At 46.7% G+C, this 27,641-nt stretch overlaps 1 protein-coding gene across 1 annotated transcript in view; it reads left to right on the forward strand.

Moving 5' to 3' along the window:
* The window catches only part of LOC149372602 (transient-receptor-potential-like protein), a 166,467-nt gene extending 149,014 nt beyond the window's left edge, over nt 1–17,453 (forward strand). The window contains exons 8-13 of the mRNA XM_089567105.1: nt 10,851–11,057; nt 11,377–11,430; nt 11,837–11,908; nt 13,748–13,863; nt 15,546–15,816; nt 17,047–17,453. Of these exons, the coding sequence (XP_089423231.1) occupies nt 10,851–11,057; nt 11,377–11,430; nt 11,837–11,908; nt 13,748–13,863; nt 15,546–15,816; nt 17,047–17,196 (870 nt within the window). The 3' untranslated portion in view covers nt 17,197–17,453. The remainder of the gene's footprint in view (nt 1–10,850; nt 11,058–11,376; nt 11,431–11,836; nt 11,909–13,747; nt 13,864–15,545; nt 15,817–17,046) is intronic.
* The last annotated feature ends 10,188 nt before the right edge of the window (nt 17,454–27,641 follow it).

The following is a 27,641-nucleotide window of genomic DNA, read 5'->3' on the forward strand; positions in this document are numbered from 1 at the left end:
AGGGAACGGATGGACTTTGTCCCCTTGCGCCAGTGTCACCCCCGTCTTGGGGCTCCGCTCCGAGTCACCGCTGTACGGTGCGAGTCGTTTGGCAAATGTCCCAAACGAGTCCTGAAGATCATCTCCCGGGACATTCCTTGGAATTCCGAGAACGACTTCTCTTTTTACAAGGGTCGACGCCGAGCGTCAACAACGTTACGATGCATAGACATTCCACGGCGTGCTTTGGAAACGCCGACGACGGCTACACAACAGACGGAAAATGACGTACCGGACAAGTCAGTGCAGCTTGTTATGTCTTGCGGAGTGCATAGGAGGCGCTCGCTGTGGAATGGCGAATACCCGTTCCCGTGACGTCAACGATGTGACGTCTGTAAAGAGGCGGATAGAAAGCCAGAGCAGAAGTAGAGTGGCTGGACTCATAAAACACACACGTAAAAACTTGCATTATTTTTTTTATTTTTGTGTTACCCCCTTCCCTTCCACGCATGGAAATCAATCCACACGTTTTACGATGGCCTCTTCTGTTCCTAACCGACAAAACTGAAATGAGATTTCGCCGCTGGCGTGAAAACGCTCGAAATTAGATCTCGGTGTATTGAAACCGGAAAGCTCGCTTTAGAGCGTTCGCTTCGCCCCGAGAAAGCGCTCTAAAAGAGCGATTCTTTCTCTCGGGTGCACCGTTTCAAAGAGAGAAACCTGCCACATTCAGGGCTTCCAGGAAAACGGCGCCTTTAGGAGGACGAAGCGGAGAACACCGAGTCTCTCCCTCCCTGACGTATAAATTCTGCGCAGGTAAATAAAACAGCCAGACAGGTGTACGTTCGAATTCGAAACAGACCCGTAGAACAAGAAGGGAGAGTAACGATAGGAAATAACGTGAAGAAAAATACAAATAAAAAAAAGCGAGTCTTCAGATATCGCCCCGAATTGGGACGGCGCCAGGTATTGCGTTGTAGCCCCCGTCGGCACCCGGTGCTGATCGGGCTTCGAAAGGGCGGGAAAGGGGGAAAAAAAAGGAAAGGAAAAAAATCGAAGCAGCACGGCGGCTTTGATCCGGGCCACGAACTCCATTCCAGGTCGCCGAGAAGCTATCTCTTTGTTCTCCCCCACCCCAACGCGCGCCACCTGGGGCAGAGCCTGCAGACTGCTGCTCGCTTGCCGCTGCTCCTCCGAGCACCTTGATCCGTTCGCCGTTTCTCCCGGCCGTGTTCCATGTTTAATTAGGTGGCGTGGTTCTTCCGCGCACTGCTTCCGCCGCTGCCGGCTTCTTGGCTCGGCTCGCATGCTGCGCACGTTTGGCTTCTCGCCCAGGTGCGTGTGGGCTTGGTGGTCTGTTTTATCGCTTTCTCTCGATATCGACGGCCTCCTAGGCCTGTCGCGGTGGAGGCTGATCTCGGAACGCGGAAATGCTGGATCGTGCAGTAGACGCGGGTGTATCTGTACTCCTGGCTTACAGGCTGAGCCCATCAGAGATATAATTAACAACTGTAGCCGTCCTATAACGGATAAATAATTCTGCTGACCCCGCACGATCCGAAAGCTGTTGATAGTTACCCCTTTTGACCTCAGTGAGAGTATAGCGTTCAGTTCTGCAAGGTACTTCACTACATCAGAATGATAGGGAAGAACAGTAAAGATAAAAGAAAGTCAGAGATTTATAGTACTCATCTTCGAAGTTGATTTGATAGCGATAGTGGCATCACTCTCTATCTAACTCTTCACATGAGCAACAATCGGTGAAAAGATAAAAAGCGCATCACTAGCAGAGGTACTGACGTTGCCATCAGTGCGAGTAAAGAGGCGGCCACCCTGGTAGCAAGCGAGCCATTCCACCGGGCGTACAAAGACATCTCTCTCTTTCTGTCATCGCTCTAACCACACTTCTAAACGTCTGCGGCCAGCGTTTTTGCAATGTTTTCACGCCTGCCATACGATCCCTGGTTAGGGATGCCTACATCTTCGATCGCCTTTCTGGTTGCCTACAAATGTACCAAGATATGTAATCGTTTTCTGTCTTGCGTCCTGAATTAACAAGAACGCTATTTGAAACCCAAAGGTAAAGATACTCAAGTAACACTTGTTGCTGGGCTAGTTGGTGCATTATTCTTCGTACAAAAGTTAGCGCAAAACACGACACTCACAAGAAAGGTGGACAGGTAAAGTTGATTTCACAAGTCACATTCTGACAGTAAACCAAGGCTAACTCAAAGGTGTCGTGCACAAACGGCTAAGGTTTGGTTTGGTTCATTAGGGTTTAACGTCCCAAAGCGACTCAGGATATGAGGGACGGCGTAGTGAAGGGCTCCGGAAATTTCGACCACCTGGGGTTCTTTAACGTGCACTGACATCGCACAGTACACGGGCCTCTAGAATTTCGCCTCCATCGAAATTCGGCCGCCGCGGCCAGGATCGAACCCGCGTCTTTTGGGTCAGCAGCCGAGCGCCGTAACCACTGAGCCACCGCGGCGGGGCACAAACGGCTAAGGGGAGATGGAAAAAGCTTTGTGCGATTGGGTTTTTATTTCCTTGCTTAAGTTGGTTTGAAAGGAGCTGTCGCTTCACAAGAAAGGTGCTCGTTTCCGCGTTCACAGTGCATCTCCGTGACTTCGCTTCCTCGCACGTCTAAAAAGCGGTTGCTTCACCGAGGTGTTATCCTGAGGTGTTATCCTGAGGTGTTATCCTGAGGCGTTATCCGAGGTGTTATCCCGCTCGTGAAATCCTGTCACGCCTGGCGCGCACAAATAGAAAGAAGAAAGCGGAAGTCATGGAACACATTCGCGGTTATTCATTCGAAACATAGCGTCGCACCCAAGCAGAGTTCATAGCGAGAAACTGACGACCAGTTTCGCAAATGTGGGCGCGGGTACAACCTCACAGCACTCTGCAATAAATGCAACGAAGATGAAGCGCAGCGATTTAAGGTTGCGAGCAATGCGGCTTACCCGTGCGGCACCCGCCGCGCGGCTCAGTGGCTTTGAAGTTCGGCTGGTGAACCCAAGGTCGCAAGATCGAATTACGGCCTAGGCGGCCGTAATTCGATGGAGGCGATATACAAAAACTCTCGTGCGCTGTGCGATGCCGGCGCACGTTAAAGACCCTGAAGTGGTCTAAATTATTCCGGAACCCTTCACTACGGCGTCCCTCATAGCTCGTGTGTCGTTTCGGGACATTAAGTCCTCCCTCCAACCTCCACCATGCCGCCACCAAACCCACCATATCTCGTAAAAATTTCCATCACGGTGAGATCTGATCATGCAGAAGCCTATGCGGCTTCAAGGTCTCATAATTCAGGGACCGTGAACGCGGAAGTAGGCTCGCATGCTGACATTTTCTTTGCCCTTTGGAGAACACTTCCTGCGATTAATTCTCGGCGGTGTTTGTTGACTCTGTGACGGCGTGTGAGTGCTTTTCTCGGTTCATCCCAAAGAAGGCCGATCCCCGGTTCGCCTATTGCCTCCCTATAGGCTGCTGCGCCGTTAGCGGCACTTGCTCGGGGCGATTTCGGAGCAAGCTTAAAGGCCACCGGGGCTTACTCACCTTTGTATTATGCATGGCAGGGGCTCCAAAGATGTAGCGGCGCTGTGTGTGTGTCGCTTTTACTTTCCCCAGTTTTTGTTCTATTCGCTTCATTCTTTTTCGTTCTTTTTATGTCAGAGTATTATGGTACCACAGCAATTAAACCCGCAATGTTCTTTTGTTTCTTTTTTTTTTTCGTTTGTGTGCCCGCTAGCGACTTACCTAAAGACAGCTTCTTTCGCTCTAAATCTTAAGCTCTTTCATACGCGAAGTACGTAATGGCACATGTTGGCTGTTGAAGAACGAGGGCAACTCTATTGCTTTCCCTATCTCATAGCCCAGATTTCTCGCAATCGGACTTATTGCTATTTCCCAAGATGAGTAAACACAAGATGAGCAAACATGCGCCTTCGACGGAGAGGTCTCCAATGTGTGCGCGAAAAGGGGTCGATACAGCCGTATTCATTGCATCGGCAGCTGAAAAGCGCCGTCGTTTCTGGGGACTACATCGAAAAGCGATGTGCGAATAGGAGAAGGCATGTTCAAAGCGTTCATTTCAATGCGACAGCTTTCACGTCGCCCAGTGAGAAAACCTACAGCCCAGGCGCCAAAACTTATCGAACATCTCACCCACAGCACACTGTAGATTCTTACTGATGCCGTGTTTTGTAACGATCGTTTTTCGCGAACTCATTCTTTTGCGTCCTTCCCATTGGTCAGCCACAACTTCAATACCGGAGCAGGCGATGACACTGCTTTTTAGTGCTGTAGTACTAAGGCTTCCAATCTCGAAACGACACCTTGTATGGGTGTCTGAAACTAGCTCGACCTGCAGAAATAAAATAAATATTGCCACGACTGCGCCGCGCTTAGGTTTCGAACCCACTTCGGCGCAAACAGATGAGCTTCGCTGGCCACTGCACGAGAGCACTACGCTATCGCCTTTTTTTTTTTCAACATAGTATTTATTACAGTGATGCAATGTTTTAAGTGCATGAACTATGTACAGTCTTTGTCAAAAGTAACCAGACTGCATGGTTTGCTTCTACCTCGTACAGTGGAGCCCTTACAGCTCACCTGAAGCTGAAATGGTTGTTTAAGGTAAGGAATGGGGGTCTTCTTCAATACCAACAACTTTTGATGTTTAGGAAAGTCACAAGGGCTCCACTATACAAGCTAGAAGCAAACCATGCAGCCTGGTTACTTTTGACAAAGACTGTACAAACGTTACGAAAACGGTGGCAAATCAACACGATGCATAACACGACTCATCTAAGCAAGAAAGCACTAGAAAAAAGATAATGAAGAGCACAACGCTAAGGGCGAGTGCCACTATAGTTCGAACTTGGTCTGGGCATACAGTTCTTTTAAGTGAACGATCATTCTGCTGAAATGATCTTTTACAGAAACAACAGATTCACAACGGCGGACCGTCATGCGTGTTTTCCAGAGGCTGTGTGATATAATCGGTGAGAACATGTCTAAGGGTTCATAAACAAATGGCAGCGCAGCGAGATATCGTACAGAATGCGATGTCAAATTGTCTTTTTTTTTTTTTAGTGTCCACTGCATTATATCCTGGAAGAATGCTGCACCTTTGCAAATATGAAACAATGCTCAATCGTTTCGGAAGCATCACAAAGGCGGCAGTTTATCTTAGACACAAAAATACCTTTTTTGCTCTAACTACGTTTTAACGGGTAATATCTCGGTGTGTGCCTCATAGAAAAATGTCTTTGCACACGGCAAAAGGGCATTTTACGGACTCTTTCGAGTGCGTCATGTACTAGTAAACCAAAATGCACAGAGCGTTACATGAGCGGAAGAAAGAGCAGATAGATTAAGTCTTTGTACAACCGTTTCGTCTATACTGAAAACAGGAAATAAGGGGGAAAAGGAACAAGTTGGAAACGAACAGCCAAATACATCTCATGAGTTAAGCCCTATAAACGCATAGACAGATTACCAGAAACAATAGAAGACACAATGAGGTTAGGTAAAACATTAACTAATTTGGCTTGCAAGAATGCACGCACTATTGGGTGTGTAGTGTCCCGGAAAAACATAAAACGTGAAACTATCTGTTCGACATGCAGGTGGGCTAAAGCAAGGCCGCCAGCGCTTACAGGCCGGAAATGGTTATCGCACCTCATAGATTCAAAAGACGAATCCCACACAAAAGGTTCGAAAACACTTTGAAAACGCTGGATATAAAGTCTTGTGGAATGAATAATTTGGAATACATGATAAATTTTAGTGGCGAGAAACAGATTCCATGCGGTTGCCCTGCCAAAAATCGAAAGGCTATGGGGTACAAAAGTCTGAGCATAGCGCTGAAAAGTTCGCATGCGGTCTTTTCAGTAAAGTGCACTATGCTTAAATGCATTGAAACGGGCACCAAGGTACTTTAGTGGCGTACGTGTACATTGCATGCCAGCATATTCAGCGGGTGCCGTTCCCCACATTCCAAACCAGAGACTGCAACTTTTAGAACGATTAATCCAAATTTCCACCCTGGTGAATTAATCCCAGCTCCTGACACTAACCGAAGTCTTGCGATTTGGTTTGGCTTATGGGGGTTTAACGTCCCAAATCGACTCAGGCTATGAGGGACGCCGTAGTGAAGGGCTCCGGAAATTTCGACCACCTGGGGTTCTTTAACGTGCACTGACATCGCACAGCACACGAGCCTCTAGAATTTCGCCTCCATCGAAATTTGACCGCCGCGGCCAGGATCGAGCCCTCGTCTCTCGGGTCAGCAGTCGAGCGCCATAACTACTGAGCCACCGCGGCGGTTACCGCAGTCTTTAGTTGAACGAATAATCTCATCGATGCCTAGTTTATAAGCGCAGAAAAACAAGCGGTCATCTGCGTAGGCTAATATCTTAAGTTCGTGACCCATAATATGAAAACCACTGACGGCTCTACTGTTTATAACCCTTATGCAAAGTGGCTGCAGGTATAGTGCGAACAGAAGCGGAGACAGTGGGCAACCCTGTTTCACAAAGGACTTAATGCGCAGTGATTGTGAGAGAGCCATTTACAATCAAGCGCGCGGAACACTTTTTTAACAAAGGCGTATCCTAGTAGAAAGAATTGAAGATTGACGTGATTTAAAAGATGAAAAAGGAATGAAATGGACACTTCACTTAGGCCTGGCATTATTTCTTAAATGACTCAATATAGAAACAATAGCATTCTGCGATTCCTAAGTCCTCTCTCACGCCCAAAATATTTATCTCATCCCAGGCAGGGATGACAGAGTGCTCTGACCAAGACAGAATGAATGCTATGGCGCCTGACAAAAAACCGGAAGCGCAGTTGTCCACTGGCCATGGCGGCTTTTCGGCATAGTATAGTGAGGAAACAGGGAGGCAGGACCATCGCGGAAATCAGCGCTCCTCCACTCTTCCCAGCTGCGCTGACGAGCTTCTGATGGTGCCGGAACTGGCCTCACGCCAATGCAGCGCAGCCGCGCTGCAGTCATTAACGCGCACCTAATCACGCGCGTTCGTGTTGCCGGATGGGGAGGAAGGCGAGGCGACCAATTTTGGCGACGGATACAAATAGTGCGCCTGCGGTTCGGTGTCACAGCGACGGCATGCTTACTAGCGCTTCTTCCGAGTGTGAGGACGATTCAGTAAACAACTAGGTATGTGTACGTACAACTACCAGTCTTAAAAGTTTGGCTCATCTTAAATACTGTCACGCTACCAGAGGTTGCAGCGCCTTTGTTCGGTTTATCTATTTGAAAACGTGCTACTAAGTTGGCAGTTAGAGAGACGGTATGAATAGTGCGACACTCAGTCACAAATGTTCGTATATTGACTCCGCAGTTTTAACGTTGTTGAGGGGATTGACAACATACTTTATTGGTGGGCTCAGTCACAAATATTCGTATATTGACTCCGCAGTTTTAACGTTGTTGAGCGGATTGACAACATACTTTATTGGTGGGCTCAGTCACAAATATTCGTATATTGACTCCGCAGTTTTAACGTTGTTGAGCGGATTGATAACATACTTTATTGGTGGAAAGTTCTGTAAATAGATCAAACTGTTCAAGTGCTGCTGAGGAGACTGGCAACGTCTTTATATAATTTCTTAGGTCCTTAGCAGTGATTAGGGAATATTTCTTGATTCAGGCCAGTCTCTGTCTTTTCTCGTCCAGACCCGAAGAGTCTTGGTTCCTCGTTTCGCGCACAAGTTCACAACAGCAAAAATTCATGCTCAGGCAGCTATCTTGTAGCAGAAAAGCTAACAGCGAGGACACGTGGTACGAACATGATGTCTCGAACATGATGTCTCAAAGTGATTGTCTCGAACTGAGACAATCACTTTGGCGCTTGAAGGCTGCTTATGCCTGGTCGTCAGTGTCTCAGAATGCAGGACATGACATTATTTTGCTCTTTCTTATCTCTTTGTGCGAGATTGTGGACATTCTATTCTTTTTTTACTCTTCTATGTGCATTAGTTTTTTTTTTTTTTGTTCTGCCACTTATGAGCTCGGTCCTTATTCTTCATCCATAGTTCGATATTACGGCTCAATCATGGCGCTCTCTCATTTCCCTGCAGCCTCTTGGTTTCTTAACTTACCCCGAATTTATCATCAGCTAGCCTTGAAGAGAAACTGAGGACAAACTGAAGTTGCCATGTTCCGGTAGACTACCAGGTCCTAATCACAAAGATTCCGCTCTTGCTGAATACAGAGCGTTAATAAGGGAGACAAAAGAGTCCGAAATGAAGTGCAGGTGTCGCCATCACCGGCCGACTTCGCAAGTGGAGTCCTATGCGTCTGTCCGTCCTTTTTTTTATTTTTGTGCGGGGATCATAGAGGCTATAGGCTACACCACCAGTCACTTCAAAATGGTGATCACGGAGTCCTTGGTGTAGACGTCATGAGTTCAAACCGAATGGCGGGAAAATTTCCAAGTGAAATTTCCTACTGAACAAAATGTGTCATTTGTCGCCGGTCACGCGAGAACATACTCAGAATGAGCCGCTGAGCCGACTTTTACTGACAAAAAAAGAGACTGTATGCAGTTATCCTAAGCCTCCCTAGTTCGCATTTCTTATCCCATGCGCGGGACAGTAAGATTCTTACAAGTTATATAGGACACGCGCATAACACCAATGTGTCTGTTTCCTTTTTCTGTTCTTGGTGAGTGAAGTTAGTCCATTATAATGATTACAACTCACTATTGTGATGCTTCGCGCTTTACTATTCAACAAATGCTTGTCGGTCGTGTTGTAATAGTGTTTTTTCCTTTGCCTTGGTCCAGCATTTTTCTAAGCCTTTATCCAAGCGTTCAGTGCTTTTGAGGTTGCTTAGTATGTCTGAAACATGAACTCTAACTGAAGGTCCAGTTTATCTTTGACCTTCAAAGAACGATAACAAACTTATCATGATTCGATCGTGCTCGATCCCTATTACCTTCATATCTGGACGAGACTAAAAGGGAACGATGGGATATCAATAGCTGTAGGATCCACTCGGGAGTTAGCAATCTTTATAGGCCGTTCATTCTGAGGATGATAATGCGAATACTGAATATACTGGGCTATATAAGTGGTACGCGTTGCCATTGCAAGGAAGCCTAATCTAGAGGCGGCCAGCCACATCTTATCTCGCGAAGCTATCACTGCCATATGTTACCAGGGAATGATGTGGGATGACAGGGTTGACCAAAGGCTGTGTTCTGCGCGCCGTTCCACGCAGCCTTCAAATATCAGCTGTCAGTGTTATGGCCACCGGTCCGCAACCCATTATGTGCTGCTCGCTGAAAGGACCCGAACATAAAGGAGTTATCCAAGCCATGCTTCTCCGCGCCTTTGCCGCATCTGACAATGAAGCTGTACCAAGCTAGTAGCGGAAGACTGACACTAATGGCACGAATGAATGACGCGGTGCTTCTCCGTGCCCATTTCATGGCCGACGTCATACATATCTTGTTCCTACTTCCTTTTTTTTTTCGTTTCTCTTGTAACAATACAGCATCTTTAGGTCCTGTTAACTGATTATGAGCGTTGAAGGCAGTTAGTTTTTAGGGACTGCCTTCTTCTTACTCGTTTTGTTCAGGCCACGTCAGATCATAACCGATTTTCTCACCCCGCAGCGTCAGAAGATGAGGATGGGCAAGGTGTTCCAGATGCAAATTGCCAATCAGCTTGAGTGTGCCTACCCACGCTTTCCTCGCTCTAGTATGCTCTCCGCGAGCCGCCCTCAATTGTGCGCGTAAAACACGCAGGGCAGTGCCCATCACATCGGCGCGGTTCCCGGTTGCTTATCGTGCGCGGCACGCTTGGCATTTATGGAGGTAGTAGGTGAGCCTGCGCGCCATGTCTTCAGTGTAACCAATTTCGCTGGCTCCGGCTCCAGATAATGCAACGCGATTTGCCTTTACTGAAACCGACTTCAATATGTTTTATTCTTTTGGTATTTTGCTTTCTGCCTGCCGCATCTCTCTTCCTGCTTCCGCACCTCTTTTTCTCTGTCCCCTTGCTTCCATTCTTTCTTCCTCTCTTTCTTCCCTTTGCCTTTCTCCCTCCTTCATTCCCTCTCTCCCTTACTTCAGAAGAGAGCAAAAATGGGCTGGTTGGTACATTTTTGAAGAACTGGATAAAACAGCGCAACGGAAGACGAGACAAGAGAACGACAAACACCAGCGCTGACTAACAACCAAATGGTTTTACTCGTGCCATTTCATTTATATGCGGCCTCAGCTGTAGCAATAAACCATTTGGTTGTTAGTCAGCGCTGGTGTTTGTCCTTCTTCTGTCTCGTCTTCCGTTGCGCTGTTTTATCCAGTTCTTCTTCCTTACTTCCTTGCTTCCTTCCTTCTATCCTCCTCTCTTCCCTTTTTCTTCCTTCATTCCCTCCCTCGTTTCCTTCCTTCCTTCCTTCCTTCTATCTTTCTTTCCTTCCTTCCTTCCTTCCTTCTATCTTTCTTTCTTTCCTTCCTTCCTTCCTTCCTTCCCTTCCTCCCTACCTCCCTCGCTCCCTCCCTCCCTCTCTCCCTCCCTTCCTACATCGCTTCCTTCCTTCACGCTCTCAATCCCTTCCTTCGTTCCTTCCTTCCTAGCTTGCTTCATTTCTTCTTTCAGTCTTTCCTTCCTTCCCACTCTCTCGTTTTCTTCCTTCCTTCCGTACTTGCACCGCACTTTTTCTTTCTCCTTCGTTTCCTTGTTCCTCTTTTCTTTCGTTCTTTCTTCCTGTCTTTTTTCGCGTCGCCACACAATGTCATCCAGTTAGGCCTAGCTGCCTGCCTCACACAGTGCATCGGAGGACGCGCCCCTGCAGTAATGCTGCCTTCGGGCCTCCGTGTTCGCAGGACCACAAGGACCGCGAGTGGAAGTTCGCCCGGTCCAAGCTGTGGATGGGCTACTTCGACGAAGGTTCGACGCTGCCGCCTCCCTTCAACCTCATCATCAGCCCCAAGTCGGTGTGGTACTTCCTGCGCGGACTGCTCCGGCTCTGCCGCTTCCTCTGCAAGAGTGCCTTCGCCGCCAGGCCACGCTTCCAGCACGCGGCCGTCAAGGTCTTCCTCTCCCCCCTACCTTGTCTTATACACAAAAGCAAAATAATAAAAGCTTTCGGCGATGAAAAGGAATAACTTTTATTTAGATTCCGCACGAGTTGCAACTTTCTAAATAAGAGTTCTTAAAATTTTGTCTACATTTTTTTTTTTTTTACACAGTATGTGGCTACATTAATGGGAACAGTTTACACAGCCGTCACTTCTTGAGCAGCCTGTGAATAAAAGAAGTTCTCTATTCGAACAGTGCAGATATTCAGGGTTTAATATTTGACTCTAAGCTCTTCCAAAACCCTAAAAACTTTTTACTTTTCTTTTCCAGCCGGAAGCACAAAACCCTGTGTACATTGGAAATGTTCCCGACAAAGCTAACCAGGTACGTAACTCTAACCGACTTTGCACCTCCCGCTCTAAGTACACGAAACAAGCGATTGTGGCAGAATAATTGAGCACTAAGGTGCAAGTAAATCAAGGCAAGAAATTAAAAACTCACAAGTATCCCTCACCTGCTAAAGAAGTAGAAGGTGCTTGCTGCAGGGGGTTCATTTAGCATTCAGACGGATATTGTTCGTCCTACAGATCAGCCCCTAAAAAGTGAGGAAACGTGTGGCTATTTTCTTTTGTCCGTCTAGGTAATTTGAACAAATGCAGTAATCTGGCTCTTAGGATCTAGAGGCGCTGAACCGTTTAGATACTGAAATGTGACTAGACAAAGGAAGCAAGAGGAATAAATTCAGTCCCTTTCCTGGTTGCCTTCTCTGGCACGTTTTATCCCCCAGCAGAAGCCAGGCACCAAGAGACAAAACACGGTGATCCTGAAATTCAATGGCCAATCAAGCACTGTACAGTACCAGGTAAGTTTGCGTCGACTAATTTTTGCTTCGAGTTGTCGATACTTCGTATTCAGTAGTGGCAAACTCCCTTTTTCTTTCTAATCTTACCCGTCGTTTCTTAACTTAATATTTCAAGTTTATTTTTAGTATTTATTTTCTTCCCCTGTGACATGCATTTGCGCTCACTAAAGAAATTTTCTCCGAGGCTAATTTGCCTTAAAACGATTCGGCAGCTTCTTATGTTTCTATATTTTTTTTATTTTCGAGTCGGTGTTGTTTGCACTGGGGCATGCGAACAAGTTTGCTTTGGCGTCAGCGTCGGCTTGACGCTGCGGAGGTGACCAAAATAATTATGCGCGCATATTTATCATTTAACTTACTTTGGTCATGAAGCGATACTTTAGACACTGTTGTGTAAATGCAGTGCCTAGAGCCAAGTACATGTCCACGTGTCGTGGGCATATTGTTGAAGCGTGATTACGAAAATCTGAGAGAAAAAAATGACCCGTAACTCTGCCTTCGGTTCCAAATACGTTTTTCATCCAGCGTCCACATTGGTAAACAAGTCCACAATAGTGAACAAGTTTTCTTTAAGAACTCTGAGGAAGAAAGTTAAGACTCAGCTGTACCTCATTAAAAATATGTCTTTCCTGAAATTCAACAACCAGCCCGAACATCGCACTGCATTTTGATTTTGTAACTTATGGCCAAATTCATTGCAAAAAAAAAGGCAATGAAACAACAACAACACAAAGGTGGCATTGTCCTTTGAGTCAGTTACACTTTTATGTTAGTCTTTTCTCGCAGCATCTACGTAACCATAAACACACCGCTCCTGGCGGGATTGTCGTTTTGCGTCTGTCTTTGGAAAACGTTCTTTGCCTCAGCAATAGACATAGTGCGGCAAAGCCAGCTTTTGTGAAGTGCCAAAGAATTGGCAACAGACGCTGCAAAGCGTATAACACCAGAGCCTGTTGTATCACAGCGGCTAAGAAAACCTGAAGAACCCAGAAAACAGCTCTACTTTTTATAAGAAAGCGTTGTACTGCAGTGTGCTTGCTTCTACGTGGTCGCTGTCAGAAGAAAGTTATTTACTAAGCTAATCCATGAGTCAGAGACCCTCCCACGTACCGCGCGGACTTCCTGATGAGCGCATGGAATTCAGTTAGAGTGTCCGATTTCTAACACCCTTTCCTCGTTGCTGTGACTGATGTGTAGCTAGCAGCTGCCTTTTATACATTAAGCAGATACACTATGCAGCATCGAATACCACTATTTGTTTTACTCAATACACAGTGATTTCATATTATCAAAGGGCGGATTAACGAGCAAACGCGTGTAGAAAATGACGAGGAACTTCGCTTCCATTTTGATCTCTCGGAAGCCAATGTTTATGAGCATAAGGAAAGGCGGAGTGCCCTAGAGAGCAATTTGGTTCGTTTAGTGCCGAATTAGTGGGCTCACGTGAGATGCACGCGCCGATTACGCTCTTGACACTCATGTTTTGCACAGGCTGCAATAGGCGTACGCGTTATTTGATAAAGTTAATGCATATTTCGAATACCTTATGGAACGTTCCTTGCGGCTTTCCTTTGTGCTGATAACTGTCACCGTCCACTCCTTGTCTTCCTTACGCTTGCGAAGCCGCAGCAATAGCGAATGATATTACTAGTGTTTGGTACCGGTCAGTACCGATCATTTTATCTATAAAAAAGTATAAAAAAGTCTTTCTGATTTCGACCAGAACATATATCTCGTATGTTGCAGTTTTTTACTTTCACCGAGAGGTACAAGCTTTAAACGTTGCGTGAGCCTGTTTAATATTTCTCTCTCTCTCTCTCTCTCTCTATTGGTTTCTAGGAGGTGATGAAACGCCTCGTGAATCGTTACATTCATCGAGCTAAGAAGCAGCTCCGCCAAGACGGCGTTAACGAAGACGACTTGCTCGAGATCAAGCAGGATATTTCCAGCCTCAGGCAAGTTGGAGGCCTGACGAGAACAGGGGAACAGATGGCTTTGGCTTTGTGTTTTCTTTTAGACACGTGCGCGCAGCTAGGGTATAATGGCGTTGTTTAGATCCAGCCAATCTGCACACCTGACTCACGCAACTTGAATGTGTTCCCATTCCCATTAGGAAACGTTACGCCAGCTGCCACGAGTCAGTTGCCAAATATATGCATCGTTGCCATTTATTCTGCACGCAGTACACCAGTAGTCATTCCTTGCGCGGGTTTATTTCAAACGCCTACAAGTGGTCAGCTACACTGAACACGTGCATATCCGCACCACAGGGTCTCAGTAATGTCAGCCTTCGTATTGCTTTAGGCTCGGTAACGTTTGAAGCATCTCAAAACGATTCCCTACTTCTACAACCGCAAAGAAAGTAAAGAACTCCGAGTCAGTGGATTTATAGGGCTAGTGTTCTGCCTGTGTGGAGTAGCAGGCCAGGGCCATGTTACAACCGGCCGACCTCTCCACCTTTTCCTCTCATTAAAACTCTTTTTTCTCTCTCTCTCGGTCGCATAAGCATAACCGCTGAAAGTAACATCAAATTGGCAAAAAATTCCAGTTGTTGCAAATTTGGTTAAGGTATACAATTTAGGTTAAGTATACAATCATAGAAGGCTCGTTGACCGTGATCAAGCACGGAAAACAAGTAATATAACTACATCAAGACTAATATCTACAGATCTGTGGGCATCTCATTACGCTTTTGTTCCTAAAAATAAACGTTACTTTGTTGTTGCTATCAAAGCAGAAATCTGGGCTAGTTGGTTGTGGTTTATATTAAACACAAAAGTAGCGCTTAGTACGTGGACTTTGAAAAAGAATCAGACAAGAAGACAGCGGTTTTTATGGTTTGTGGGGTTTTAATTGGGGTGATAAATACATTCCCCCGCTTAACCGCGGCTGACACAGTTCAAAACCGCGCGGACCCACCCTATGGCCCCTTACGTTACCGAGGGCACGCTGACCCCGGCGGACCTTGCTCTGAGGGAACAAAGGAACGACACACTGGCTGACACAAGCAAGGCATTTATTGCTACAACAACAATAACGCCAGCTAGCAACAAAATACGCTGAGGAATCAAGGACGTTCGACTCACCAGCACGGTTACAAGCGAATGTTCGCCAACGGTAAGGCAGAGGGAAGCTCCGAGGCCGGACGGGACGGGTTGGCGGGAGTATGTTCCGACCAGGTTGCGCCCGCGGACGAAGAGCGGAGCCGCGCGCGACGCGACCGCGCGCTTTCCCGGTGTTGAGCAGCAGAGGCCCGTCTCTCATCCGCGCGCGCGCAGCAAACACGTCATCAGTGGCGCTAGTGGCGCTGCGACGCGAGCGCCCTCCCTTGGTAGTTAAAGTAACACAACTAACGAGGGTGCATTTCGGGGAAGCTAACCACAGAGAACGAGTTGAGGGTGTATTGCGGGAAAGCGAACCACAGGGGACGAGTGCGTCCCCACAGTTTATGTTGTTGTTGCTGCTCTTCTATTTTTTTTTGACCTACCCAGTGTCGGCTTCCTTTCACTCGCAAGCACCGTATTCAGTTGAGCCATTTCCTCTTAAGTCTTAGTGGCGCAGGTGGCCGTGGGACCATTTTGCAGCTGTTGGCTTGCACGCTGATAGCTGAACGAGCCGGGATCGCCGGGTTTTGCAGGTTCGAACTGCGGGAGGACCGAAAGCGCGAAGCGGCGCACAACGTTCGCCAGCTTGACACGCTCAGGCGCGACATCTTCAAGGGCGTGCCGCCCGGCAAGCTGGAGGTGCCGTCACACCTTCAGCCACCCCCACCTCCACCGCCGCCAACGCCCGCCGCAGGTGCGGCACCGCCCTACCAGCTGCCGCAGTCCCTACAACAGCAGCAGCCTACACCATCTCCTTACTACGGCCTACTCTCCCCCGAGGAAGTGGAGCAGCTGCGGCTGCAGGTGGGTGGGCAAACCCTTCCCCTCCTCCTCGGTATCAAACTTTAAAATGATAACAGTGCGGGAGCACTATTCCGATTGCTAAACCGCGAGAAAGATCTTGCGCTGCTTGTATGCTAGCGGTATTTCTAAGTTTGTGCTAAGTGAAATAAATAATTAAAATAAATATCCGTAATTGGGGATTTGAACCCGCCGCGGCGCGAACAAATAAGTTTTGCTGGTCACTGCCCGAGAGCACTAATCTATCACCGCAGCCGAAAACGCCTCATGGTAAAATGCAACGCACTATCGCGCTGCGCATTGCACATCTTCTTCTTCATCAACTAATACTACTAGCAAACTAACATTCGCGCTTTGAGCTATGTGGCGGTAGTGATGGGGAGATGTGCGCTGCGTGCGTTGGCGTAGACAACGTTGTGGCATAAACACGGGATTAGACGTAATTCGTGTTGGCGTTGACGACATTCCTGTATTTTGCCGAAAAAACAGACAAGGGACAGAAAGAAAAGATACATAAGACATTCACGAGCGGTCGTGAATGTCTTATGTGTCATTTCTTTCTGTCCCTTGTCCGTTTTTTGGGCTAACTTCATCAAAAAATGCATCACCAGCTAGCCCGGCAGCTTGCTCTCCTGAACATTGCTGTAGAAGCGCATGTTATTAAAGAGTGTATTTAACTGGATTCGTTTTGATATATTGTATTAAATTTTAAACCTTATAGTTGGCTCTTATATCCCCCCCCCCCACCTCAAAAAAAAAATTAATGAAACTTCACGAAATATACCCATTTCTCTAACGATAGGGAAAAAGTTTATCATAGGTCGTCTAGGGAAACAACGAAAATTTAGAACCCTTTGGGGGACAAAACTACAATCTTTCAAGAATCTACATCTTCAATCCAGTTGGTACGCCATAACAGTTATTAATAACCGCAAAAGACACGGGACAGAGGCAGAGACAACACATGCTCGGGGACCACTTTTTTTCGAAACGCAACAGAAGTTAAGCAGGAAAGGGAAGGAAGCGGCTCTTCTTTTCCGTGCCGTGGGGAGTGGGCATCTCAGCCCTAGCGACCCCGCCTGAGACTGAACGGTTCAGTTGCTATTACCGCCTTGTGTTGTCTCTGGCTCTGTCCCGTGTCTTCTGCAGTTACTCACCGGAATTGTGAGCTAGTTTCTTCTCCTGGTCACTCCCTGGGTGATTCGACACCCTCCTCCCCCTTTTCTTACGCAGGTCATCGAAGGTGTGCGCGAGGAGCTGAGGCACCTGGCACGCGAGCTTCACCTGCAGCACTGCCACCGAGGGCCGGCGTTCCCAGCGCCGGCCAGGGCTCCTTCGTTGCCACCCGATCTCTACCAGACGCACCTGTTCACGCAGTTATGAGGCCAGGTGTGGCGACTCACCTTTTGCTGGAACTCTCTTCATCTTCGGAACAAGTAGCGGAGCAGTGCTCCCGTGCGATTCCGCGTCATCAACTGCCCTACTCGGAGCACAAGCCTGTGACACTTATACCCGAAACTCTCTGCTGAAGAAACACAACTCGCTTCTATGAGCTTCTGGAGCCCCGATTGCAGAACGCCTTCTTCCAGGCGCTTTCAAGACGCGTGCAGAGGTCCTGAATTCGGTGAAAGTCGGTACGGATAAGAGTGACATCCCTGAGTAGGCTATTTTTTCAGCGTGCCTCTCCTCGTCATCGTTCATTATTGTGCCGTGTGACCTCGTTCCTCCGATTGCAAATACTCGACTGGGGTTTCAACGTGGCCTATTGTGAGAAGAACCGCGACCTCAGCTGTTCACCAACTACCTATTTACATCTTGCGTAATGTACTCCAGGCCGCTGACTGTTCCAACACTTCTGACTCATTTGTGTTATGTGTACCAGCAAGTGTTGAGGACAAACTGAAATTTCGGACCGAGCAGCGACATATTAGCTGCTGGCTGCAACGCTCCTGCAATATCCTCTGACGCCGAACGCATGTGCGCATAAATTCGCCGATATGTTTTCTTTATATTTGCGACCTGAAGAATTTTGTTCCTCCTTAGTTTATCTGCGCAGTTGTGTGGCGCTTGCCGCGTTCGAGACAAGGTTTACACTGCAACTTTGTGCGCTGTTAACACACCAGCCCCCCAAACCATCTCGAGCCAGACTTAGTGCTGCTTGTAACGCGTTAAATACGATTGTTGTTTCTGAGTTCATCTTAGTTGTATGCCATGGCTGCTGTGAAATATTGCTGTGCTATAATTTCCAACGCTCAGTGCTGTGTGTTGTGTGCCCGCGTAGTTCGAACGACATGTGCTCTCTTTTGTCTCCACGCATCGTTATACGACAAGCCAAGCTGACAATGTTCTTCACACCACGCCCATTGTTGCTCTTGTATTTGTTGGTGCGCATAGTTCCTCCCCATAAATGTATTCTCTCAGTTTAAACACTCCAAGGTATTCGTAGTGGCAATCGGTGTTTAAATAGACGTTCCTGCATGTAAAGCAGGAAACACTTACTGATCAAAAACTAGCATTTTAGAAATTGTTGTTACGTCATGCGTAGAAGACTGATTATTGTACCTGTCAAGTTCGAACAGCGTCTGCGTAAAGGTCTCTCTGGAGGCACGTCCCCTTTACAGGCAGTCCTGTTTTTGTAGGCGAAAGTTCGCGCTCGTATAGCATAAATGCCATGTGAACAATCTTCGTAACTTCCGCGTTGTGTTCAAGGGCGAACTGCTCTTGCACAGCCTTGTACCACCGTAGCGGTGTGATCTCCTTCATCAAACTGTGCAGCAAACAGCGCGCGCAACACTTCTTCAAAGACTGGTGCTGCTGCGGCTGCTGCAGATTTCTCGACAACGCTTCTTCACCTGATCCCAGTACAAGACGAATACCACCCCTCCCCCTACCCCGTTATTCATTAGTTGTCTCTCTTGCTTGACTTCACGTGTGTAAGTATTGCAGAGTGGCAGTTCTAGAGGCGATGCGTTGCTCTTGCTAGCCGCATAATGTATTTTGACTGTTACCGTTATGAGAACAATTGTAGTGTATTTCCTTCATCTTGACGTCCCGTGACTGAGCGAGTAAAATTGAAGGGAAACGAATATATGGATGAAAAAGTATGGATGAAACTGTATGGATGAAACTGTCCCAAGTGCAGTTGCATTTGTGCCAAATACCGGGAGGTGCTTGTGGAAGAAAAAGTTAAAAGCTACACAGCATAATCGTAATCGTGCAATTTACATTAACACGTATGCTACATTTGTTCTCTACATCCTAATTCTAGTCGTCATTGAAAGTTTCCGTTTAGCCTGTTATAAAACCTAGCATCGCTCTCCCTTCTCGCTACGTTGCGTTCATAAAATAATGTCAACACTAGAGTCGCCTGTGCATAGCGCTGTTAATAGTCACGAAAAGTATTCACAATTCATATTCACTGAAAAACATTTAAACGAGAGATGACACATAACAGAGTTCGTGTATATACTATAACCTGTATACTCAGCCCTAGACCAACTTCTCTCGAGGTCGAATGCTGCCGTTATAGCGGCCGAGTGTTTTCTGACTGGAAGTGGCAGTCGCATGCATTACCGCCGAAGCAGAATTGAGTGCAACGCCTAGGACAGTGCTCATTGAGTCATTAACACGGCTGGCACGCTTCTCCCGGTTATTGCACTAAGTCTTGTAGGCCTGATCACATGGCACTCGCGCTATTAGCTGAACGCTGGTAGAACAAGTGCACGTATGCCAGAGAAGTATGCATAACATAACTTGCCTATTTTGACACATGTGAAATAACTATGCCATATAGTGGCTTATAGTAAGTCGAACTATCGCGAACCCTTTGACATCGCGCAGGCTTAACAAGAATTTCAGCCATGAGAGGATAAATCACTGTTCGCATGAACTTCTATTTCAGTAGGGGTCTTTACTCCGCTCCAGTCCCAGATAGCCTCTGATGCATCGCATAAAATTCGTAGTGACCTTTACCTCTTTAGATAGCTGTTGCACTGGTTCGCAAAGCTGTAATGCCGAATTTGCAATATTGTTTGGTAAGTTTGACATTTCAGCCCCCGTTAACATCATCTAGATTTAAAAAAAAAAAAAGACATGGGCGGCATTTCTATCGCAAGTACCGTCGCCCTCAGTTATCCTTAATCGCTCTTGAATAGATCGTGCATACTACGACGCCGGAGCATCTTCATTCATACAAACCGGCACACCACGAAGATGGCATAACGAATCTACCGTTGCCGTGTCCACATCATCACTTCTGTAACCCGGAGTGACTTCGTGTTAGGCGCCCTAGATTAGAAACGACATGCTTTAATAGGTAGGTACAACGGTGAGGCAATGATTGTTAACGCGTTTGTAGTCAATGCGGTTGTATCCGCTCTAAACATGCATCGATGACGCCAATGATAAGTGATAATAGCCGCTGGTCAAATAACGCCGACGTGGAAAACAATGACGCAATTCATAGGCTTGGGTAGTTTTAGTTCTGACGAATACTCTTCGGGCGACGCGCGTCTGGAAGATGGCAGGCGCCATCTTATTTCCGCAGGAGACGGCTTGAAAGCCTTTTAACAGTGTCTACAGCAGTTTTTGAAGATAGCACAGGAGGTCGAAATTTTAAAAAAATACTACGTTCTAATGCTTATTTGTATAATTGCTAAAGGCCTATATATTTTTCTTTGCTCCTGTGATAGTCCTTGCCACTTTGTCTGCTCGGTTCTTACAATACATATCTGTTAGTTGCTTTCACAAAATAAAATGTCATTTTTGAGTGTTTGTAACGGGTATCTAGCAGCACTAAAACGTATTCTGTTACGCAAACTCCCTCCAGTTCTCCAAACTGTTCACACATTTCTTAGAGTTCAGTTACGTATGAAATAAAATACACAAGCGGATTTCGCATTTGTCATCGTGTGCTCCTTTGAAACATACTCTCATATGTGTTCGTGAAAAAAGTGTATTCTCAACAGCTGGAAACGGGACATGAAGCAAAACCTTTTGTCTAATACAGTGGAATGTACTTAGTAATGACGTGAGTGCCTAATTGAGGCCCCTAAAGCAAAGGAAAGTAATGACGGGGGCGCTACAGTCAACGGGGCTCGAAAGTGCATTAAGGTCTCTCAGGTGGTCGTGTTCCCGTTGTTTTGTTCGCCGGTTAAAAGAAATGTTCCGTAAACTGACGGAATTTCTTCGAGAAGGTCTCAATGGCTCGGCTACTGTGTACGAATTAGGGAATAGAATCGCGGCTACGCTGTCCACATGTCGATGGAGGCAAAATGCAAGAACGTCCGTCTGCTATGCGATGTTAATGCACATTAAGGAACCCCAGCTGCTCTAAATTTATCCGGAGCCCTAAACTATGGTGTCCGACATCGCTCACATGCATCTTAATTTGGGGCGTTCGAAACGGAAATACATCCACTGTCAGTGGTGAACAGTTAAAAGAGCATTACACAATTGCATACAATTGGCTGAGCGGTAGGTGTGTTACGCGCGCTGCCCCCTGTATCCGTTAGAGACTGAGCTACTAGCGGTGCCGAGAGGAAACGGGAACTCTCAATGGCGAAGAAAGAGCTGCTGTGGCAAAAAGAGGCGTAGTCTTATGTTCATTTTAACAATAACACGTTGTTTTTCTAATGACGATACAACCGCCTTGGCTGTGCGCCATGTGCCACTATTAGTGAACAGACGTTAAAGCGGAAGCTTGGGCGAGTTGGTCCGACATTTTTCTGAATAACAGCGCGAACTTGGACGAGGACAGAAGTAAGACAAGTAAGACACATGGACGGGCGCTAGACACATGGACACATGGACAGCGGCCGTCCATGTGTCTTTCTTCTGTCCTCGTCCAAGTTCGCGCTGTTATTCAGAAAAAATAGTGAACAGAGATTTAGTCTTTAATTCCTTCTATTTCTTTTCGGAGTGCTGAAGTGAGGAAGGTGGGCCGCTAAAGGCTCGTAAAAAAACAATTCCAAGAACATTTAACGGTACGATTGTAGTACACAGGAGCGCACCCGTGCCTTGCCCAAATAGCAATGATAAATGAGGCAAAGTTCGGAGAGAAGATGTGTAATGCTAACGGCGCCATAAAGGTGTACTTTATATCTCTCGGCGTTAAATATGCTTCATAAGAGGAGGTAGCCTACATAGTCGCCGAGGAACGAAGTTTCAGCGCCTTATTTCTCGCTGTGCACGACGAGGAGAAGCATGTTTTTGCCATTAATTAATAGGCTGCGACAGCCTAAAAACGCTGCAACTCCCGGCAGAACGTGCTAATGTACTGGAGACACCCGCAGCCGTTTTCTCTTCGCACATCTTTTTTTTTTGACGTAGTGATGGTCGCTGCAGTGACATAGGCGTTATTTTTCTTTTTTTTTTATTTAACAAAATAACGCGGCACAGTCCTGTCCATTACACCCTTCACGAGGCGTCCTCTCACATTATAATTTTTCGTTATGAATTATGGCGAGCTGCCGCGGGATTCTGCATTGTGAATCATGATGAGTAATTGCGTGTCCAAAATTCTAAATAAAACGCAAAACGCGTACTGGTTTGTTTACCCTTTAAGAGCGTTTCCATAGTTCATAAATTATGAGAGGAAGAATAACTCTAAGAAAGCATGCACAACTGATCAAATGGTGTCCAGGAGAACGCACTAAGAAAAACTTTTAATTTATTCTCCTACCTGAATATATTCAGAGCACGAACTTGGATTCCCTAATGTAAGAATATATACACGGGAACATTCCCAGTGCCATGCGCAGAGGGCATGCTTTTTATCCTTTCCAGTTATTCTTCTCTTTCCCTTCTTCTGGTTATATATACATATATATAAAAAGATGTTGCTACAACAAATACTACTTTTTGATCAATATGCACTACGAACTTGACAGCAGCACTTGTGTCGACCTCATATCTGTCGCCCCAGCGGAGGTAGCAGAGTTCGTATTTTCGCGGCATAATATGACGCACAACCATTTAGAACATGTGGCACGCCACTTCAACAAAAACGAAGTGTTATCTTTTTCTCTTACCAACGGGCAGCCTTAGCGATTGTTGTTCAAGTAGATAGTATGCACTAAATAAGGCGTTACTTTTTTCTCTCGAAGAAAAAAAGTGGCGCAGAGTGTTTTTGCAGTTCCACATTTACCAGCGGCCAACATGTGCGAAGTAACGGCGAATCGTTATAAAATTTAAGCAACCTTCGAATCACCTATCACAAGAACTTGGCGAAGCAAAAGCTGAGAAGTAAAAGAAAAATCTCTAAAAATTTTAGCTTCAAACCGTTTCAAGGGAACCTTTCAAATCTCTCAAACCTAGTTTGATTAAGAGACACTGTTTCTGGAGCAAGTTTGCTTTCATCACCATAATTGTCCACATAAAACTGCCAAAATAGCAAGCGCTAAACGTCATTGGCCATGATCTAGAAAAGACGTTAGAAATAAAAGTTTTTGTTATTTACAGGCCTTCAGTGTTGTAGGACTCGGAAATTCTGTTCGTTGTTCAAATTGAACGTTCCGCCAGTTCCGTTCAAAACCAAAGTGTCCAATAGCGAACGCTGAGCTCCCTACATCTCCAATCAATCAATCAATCAATCAATCAATCAATCAATCAATCAATCAATCAATCAATCAATCAATCAATTAGTTTGTTAATTAATCAGACAGTCGATTAAAGGTAACCTTCTTGTTGCATCTGACAAAAATTCTCGAAATACCGTTCTTTGATTCCCTTGTGTCATAAAAACCGCCTTTTTTACCAAAGCTAAACCTGATTCATCTGGTTACGTGACTGAATCCGTCACCGTCACGTGACTGGACGTTGTCGGTTGAGGTATCAAGTGAGGCGCTACGCGCCCACAGTTGTTAGTTAAGTGATACAGTGCGGTTACTGTTAGGTCAATTTGACCTTCATTGCAGAGAGGAGGAGGAGGAGGAGGAGGAGGAAAACTTTTATTTCTATTTACAGTGAGAGGTCGACTGGGCGAGCCGGAAGGGCCCGCCCCTTACAAACACTAGGAGGGATCCCTAGTCCGAGATCCCTGTAGCGTCCGCAGCGGCCCGGGCTCTAGCTACCAATACCTGTTGGGCTTGGAGTTCGGAGCAGCCGCGCAGAGCAGCCTCCCAGTCCTCTCGAGTGGGGTGGAGGTGGGGTGGGTAGGCAGGATTGGAAGGGCATGCCCACACCATGTGGTTGGTGTCCGAGAACGCCTCCTCACAGTGCGGGCACGCGCCCGAGACTGAAGAATAGAAGTGCTTAAGTACTGCCGGGCACAGTACAGTATTGGTACAGAGGCGAAGAAGCCAGCGCTCCTCCCCCCCTGGTGAGGCATTTACAGGAAGGGGGATAGAGGCCATGAAAGTTTTGATAAAGAGAAGTGATCTCTTTAAAGGTGATGACCGGATTGCAATATAATTCCGGATCTGGCTGCGGATGAGGCGATGCCGGGTGAGTAAGCGCGCGGGTGGCAGCGTCGGCTGCCTCGTTGCCCTCAAGACCCGCATGAGCCGGAGCCCACACGATGGTACGATGGGTCGGAAACCCTGTGTAGTCGCATACGTGGAGGATTTTGAAAGCACGGTCTGGAATATACCCTTGCTCAATATTGCGGCAGGCGCCCCTGGAGTCCGTGATAATGACTCGGGACTCTGGATCTGCGGCGGCCAGTGCAATGGCGATCTCTTCCGCAAAAGTAACGCGTCCTTGACAAACGTTAGTGAGAGCTAAAGGCCTTAAAACTAAAGCGACTGAAAAGACTAAGCTGCACCAAGCGCCTTAGTGACAGATCAATGCATCTGAGATTCGACATGAAACACTGCAGGTGAGTAGAAAAAGATGAGGGAGGAGCGGTGACAATTAATGTTTTCTGGCAAATTATTCCAGTCATGGATTCTCTTTATAGAAGAAAGTGTATGTAAATATACTGACCCTAGACTTTTATTCCCGGACTTTCGCTGAGGGATCCATTACCACCTGGGGATCTTTAATGTGCGACATCAGTGCACGTTAAATATCCTCAGGGGGCCGAAATTATTCCGGAGACCTCCACTACCGCACCTCTTTCTTCCTTTCTTCTTTCACTCCCTCCTTTATCCCTTCCCTTATGGCATGATTCGGGTGTCCACAGAGATATGTGAGACAATCACTGCGTCATTTCGTTTCCTAAAAACCAATTTTTCAATTTTCAGTCCATTCGAGGAAGCAAATAAGTTGGTGGCTTAACTTATATGTCCTTATCAATGTCTGTTCTGCCCTGAAATATGTTATAGAAAAGACACAGTCTGCGATATTTCTTTCTATTTTATAGTAGTGTCCAACTCAGCTTGTTTCGAATTAGTGGCATGAACTGCGAGCGTGCCCGGACAGCTGTATGCTCGCGGTGTTATGCCGGATTCGTTACCGCGGGGAAAATTAATGCACGTACGTATTGGTTAATGCATTCCTGTACTGTTGTACACGCACTATATTACACTAATATGAATTTGAATTCTTTAGAATTATGCTGTTGTGTGAGCCCTCATCAGTTCGTCTACTATGTTGTGGACTCCCATGGCGAGCAGCTTCTTTCTCAAGGCTGACTGCCAAATTCCTAGCGCATTCTTGTATGCTCCCCGTGTGTAGACTTCAATTTTATTCATTTCCGTCTTCGTTAATTTGTGATATGGCATCGTGTAAGTGATTCTGTTGATTACGAAGGACTAAACGAGGCGTAAGAGATGGTCCTCCTACCGCCACAAATTCCAAGATAAAAGTAAACGATTCCAAATCAGCAGTCCGCAATAATATCCGGGGCAGGGTATCTCGGCAGCTGCCCCGCAAACTCTAGAGGAAACTAAATACCAACGCACGATTCACCTGATATGGGCCCCCGCTCACACATCCCATGTGTTAATGACATGGGTCGGTGTGTGTGTTCAAGACATGAACTTCACGTGCGTCACTCACCACGATGCGAGTGCCAGCCAGCGTGTGTGTGTGTGTGTGGACATCACCCATGAACTCATTGTATTATGCCATTATCAACCTTCATTCGCACTTTTCCTTTCCTCCCGTTCTCATTCCCCAGCGTGGAGTAGCAGGCCAGGGCCATGTTACCACCGGTGTACCTCTCCTCATTTTCCTCTCATTAAAATTCTTTTCTCTCTCCTTCCCGGGAACGAAGCTGCTCCCAACGGGTCTCGAGGATTTGCCAGCCGAGCCGCGGGGCCTGGAAGTACCAGAAGATCCTAGAACACTACAAACTAGACAGGCTGATGTACCCGCCAGCACACACATCACTCACTAAGGCACATTAAGTAACATGGAGAAGGTTACTAACAAGCACCTTTCCACATCCTATACCATATCATAACGTATACCCCGAAACACTGCAAGAAGTGTCATCAACCAGCAATTCTTTTCCAGATGGGCATGTCCCAATGAACCGCCAAAGTACAACACAAACATTACACAAGAGCAGTGTGCGGCAGTACAATGCGGATGTTTGCCATCCATGATTGTGGGTGGTAGCGGATTCCAAGAGAAGGCAAGCGTAGCAGGGGGACGGCAGAAAGGTAGGTGGGCAGATGTTTAATACGGGGATACAGTGGCCGCTGCTATCACAGGGCATGGTCTTTACGCATGCACGCATGCATAGTTTGAACTAAGGAGCAACTGTACAATTTGTCAGCCATTATTCTAACAGAACGCCACAGGTAAACCTGCTTCGTTTTACACGACACAAAAATGAATGAATAGTCGTAGTAATTAGGCGCACGTGCCGCTCTGTCATGGTGTTCATCCCGAAATTTCGGCCTCTCAAACATTCCTCGCACGTTAAATCCGCTCCCAGCTTCAGTAACAAAATATGTAGGCCTGTACGTGGTCATCTCAGACGTTTTAAGGAGGAATTTATTGTTTTCAGTTGCTGCTTCACCCATTCAACATGCGTTTTCAGTGTTTTTCTGGTATGTTCGTGACGACATTGATGCGTCACTCCAAACATTGTTCCTGGTCAAGAACTCTGTCTCGGTTTCGCTATTTTTTCTTTCACTGTTTTTATATGTTACCACTTCGTTTTTTTTTTTTAAGATTTGTTGTGGAGGAGAGAAGCAACTCTAGGGATTATGGTTTGAATATCAACTAAAAATGTTCGGCAAACCTAGAGTTGCCCCTTAAAGGGGTGGAGACACCAAATTTTGAAGCTATAAAAAGCCTGCTATGGGATTCCTATGTATGCAAGGGCAGTCACAGCCAGGTGTTGGACGCAACAAACGTTTAAAAAATATTTTAATTCGGTTCCAAAGATTACCTAAATGCTCACTCTCACCGATCTAGACCCATCGCTAGCGCCATCAACCATGACGTCACAAGGGGTGTAGAAAAATAGTTTTAGTGACGTCATACCAAAATACAGTGACGTACGATGAGCGGGGCACAGCCGCGTGAGCGCCGTCGACGCACCAGCGAGCCGCGTTTGCTCGGTTTGCGGCGCGCCGTTGCGAACAGCGTCGCAACGTCCGATTGCAGCTCGTTGCCTGCGTCCGGCCTGCTAGATGTCAACGGCGGGCCGCTCGCGGCAACAACAACGGGAAGCGGCAGCCAATGCGAGCGCGGAGAGCGGCAGCGTCATGATGACATAGGGCGCACTCCTTGGAGCCGGGCGGCCTGCGCCAGTCTTCGTGCCGAACGCCGGCATCTGAAGAACGCGATAGTATTGTTTGTTCACGTTCATAGCAAACCCTGGGATATATGAATATCAAAAATGCATCGTTTCTGACGATCGTTGGCAAATACCGAGTTCCTGGTAGAAGTGATGACTGCGATGCAAGCAAATTTCATCCCATAGCCGG

The sequence above is a fragment of the Amblyomma mixtum genome, chromosome 1 (assembly GCF_055824585.1).
Source record: "Amblyomma mixtum isolate Tamu chromosome 1, ASM5582458v1, whole genome shotgun sequence".
NCBI classification, from domain to species: domain Eukaryota; kingdom Metazoa; phylum Arthropoda; class Arachnida; order Ixodida; family Ixodidae; genus Amblyomma; species Amblyomma mixtum.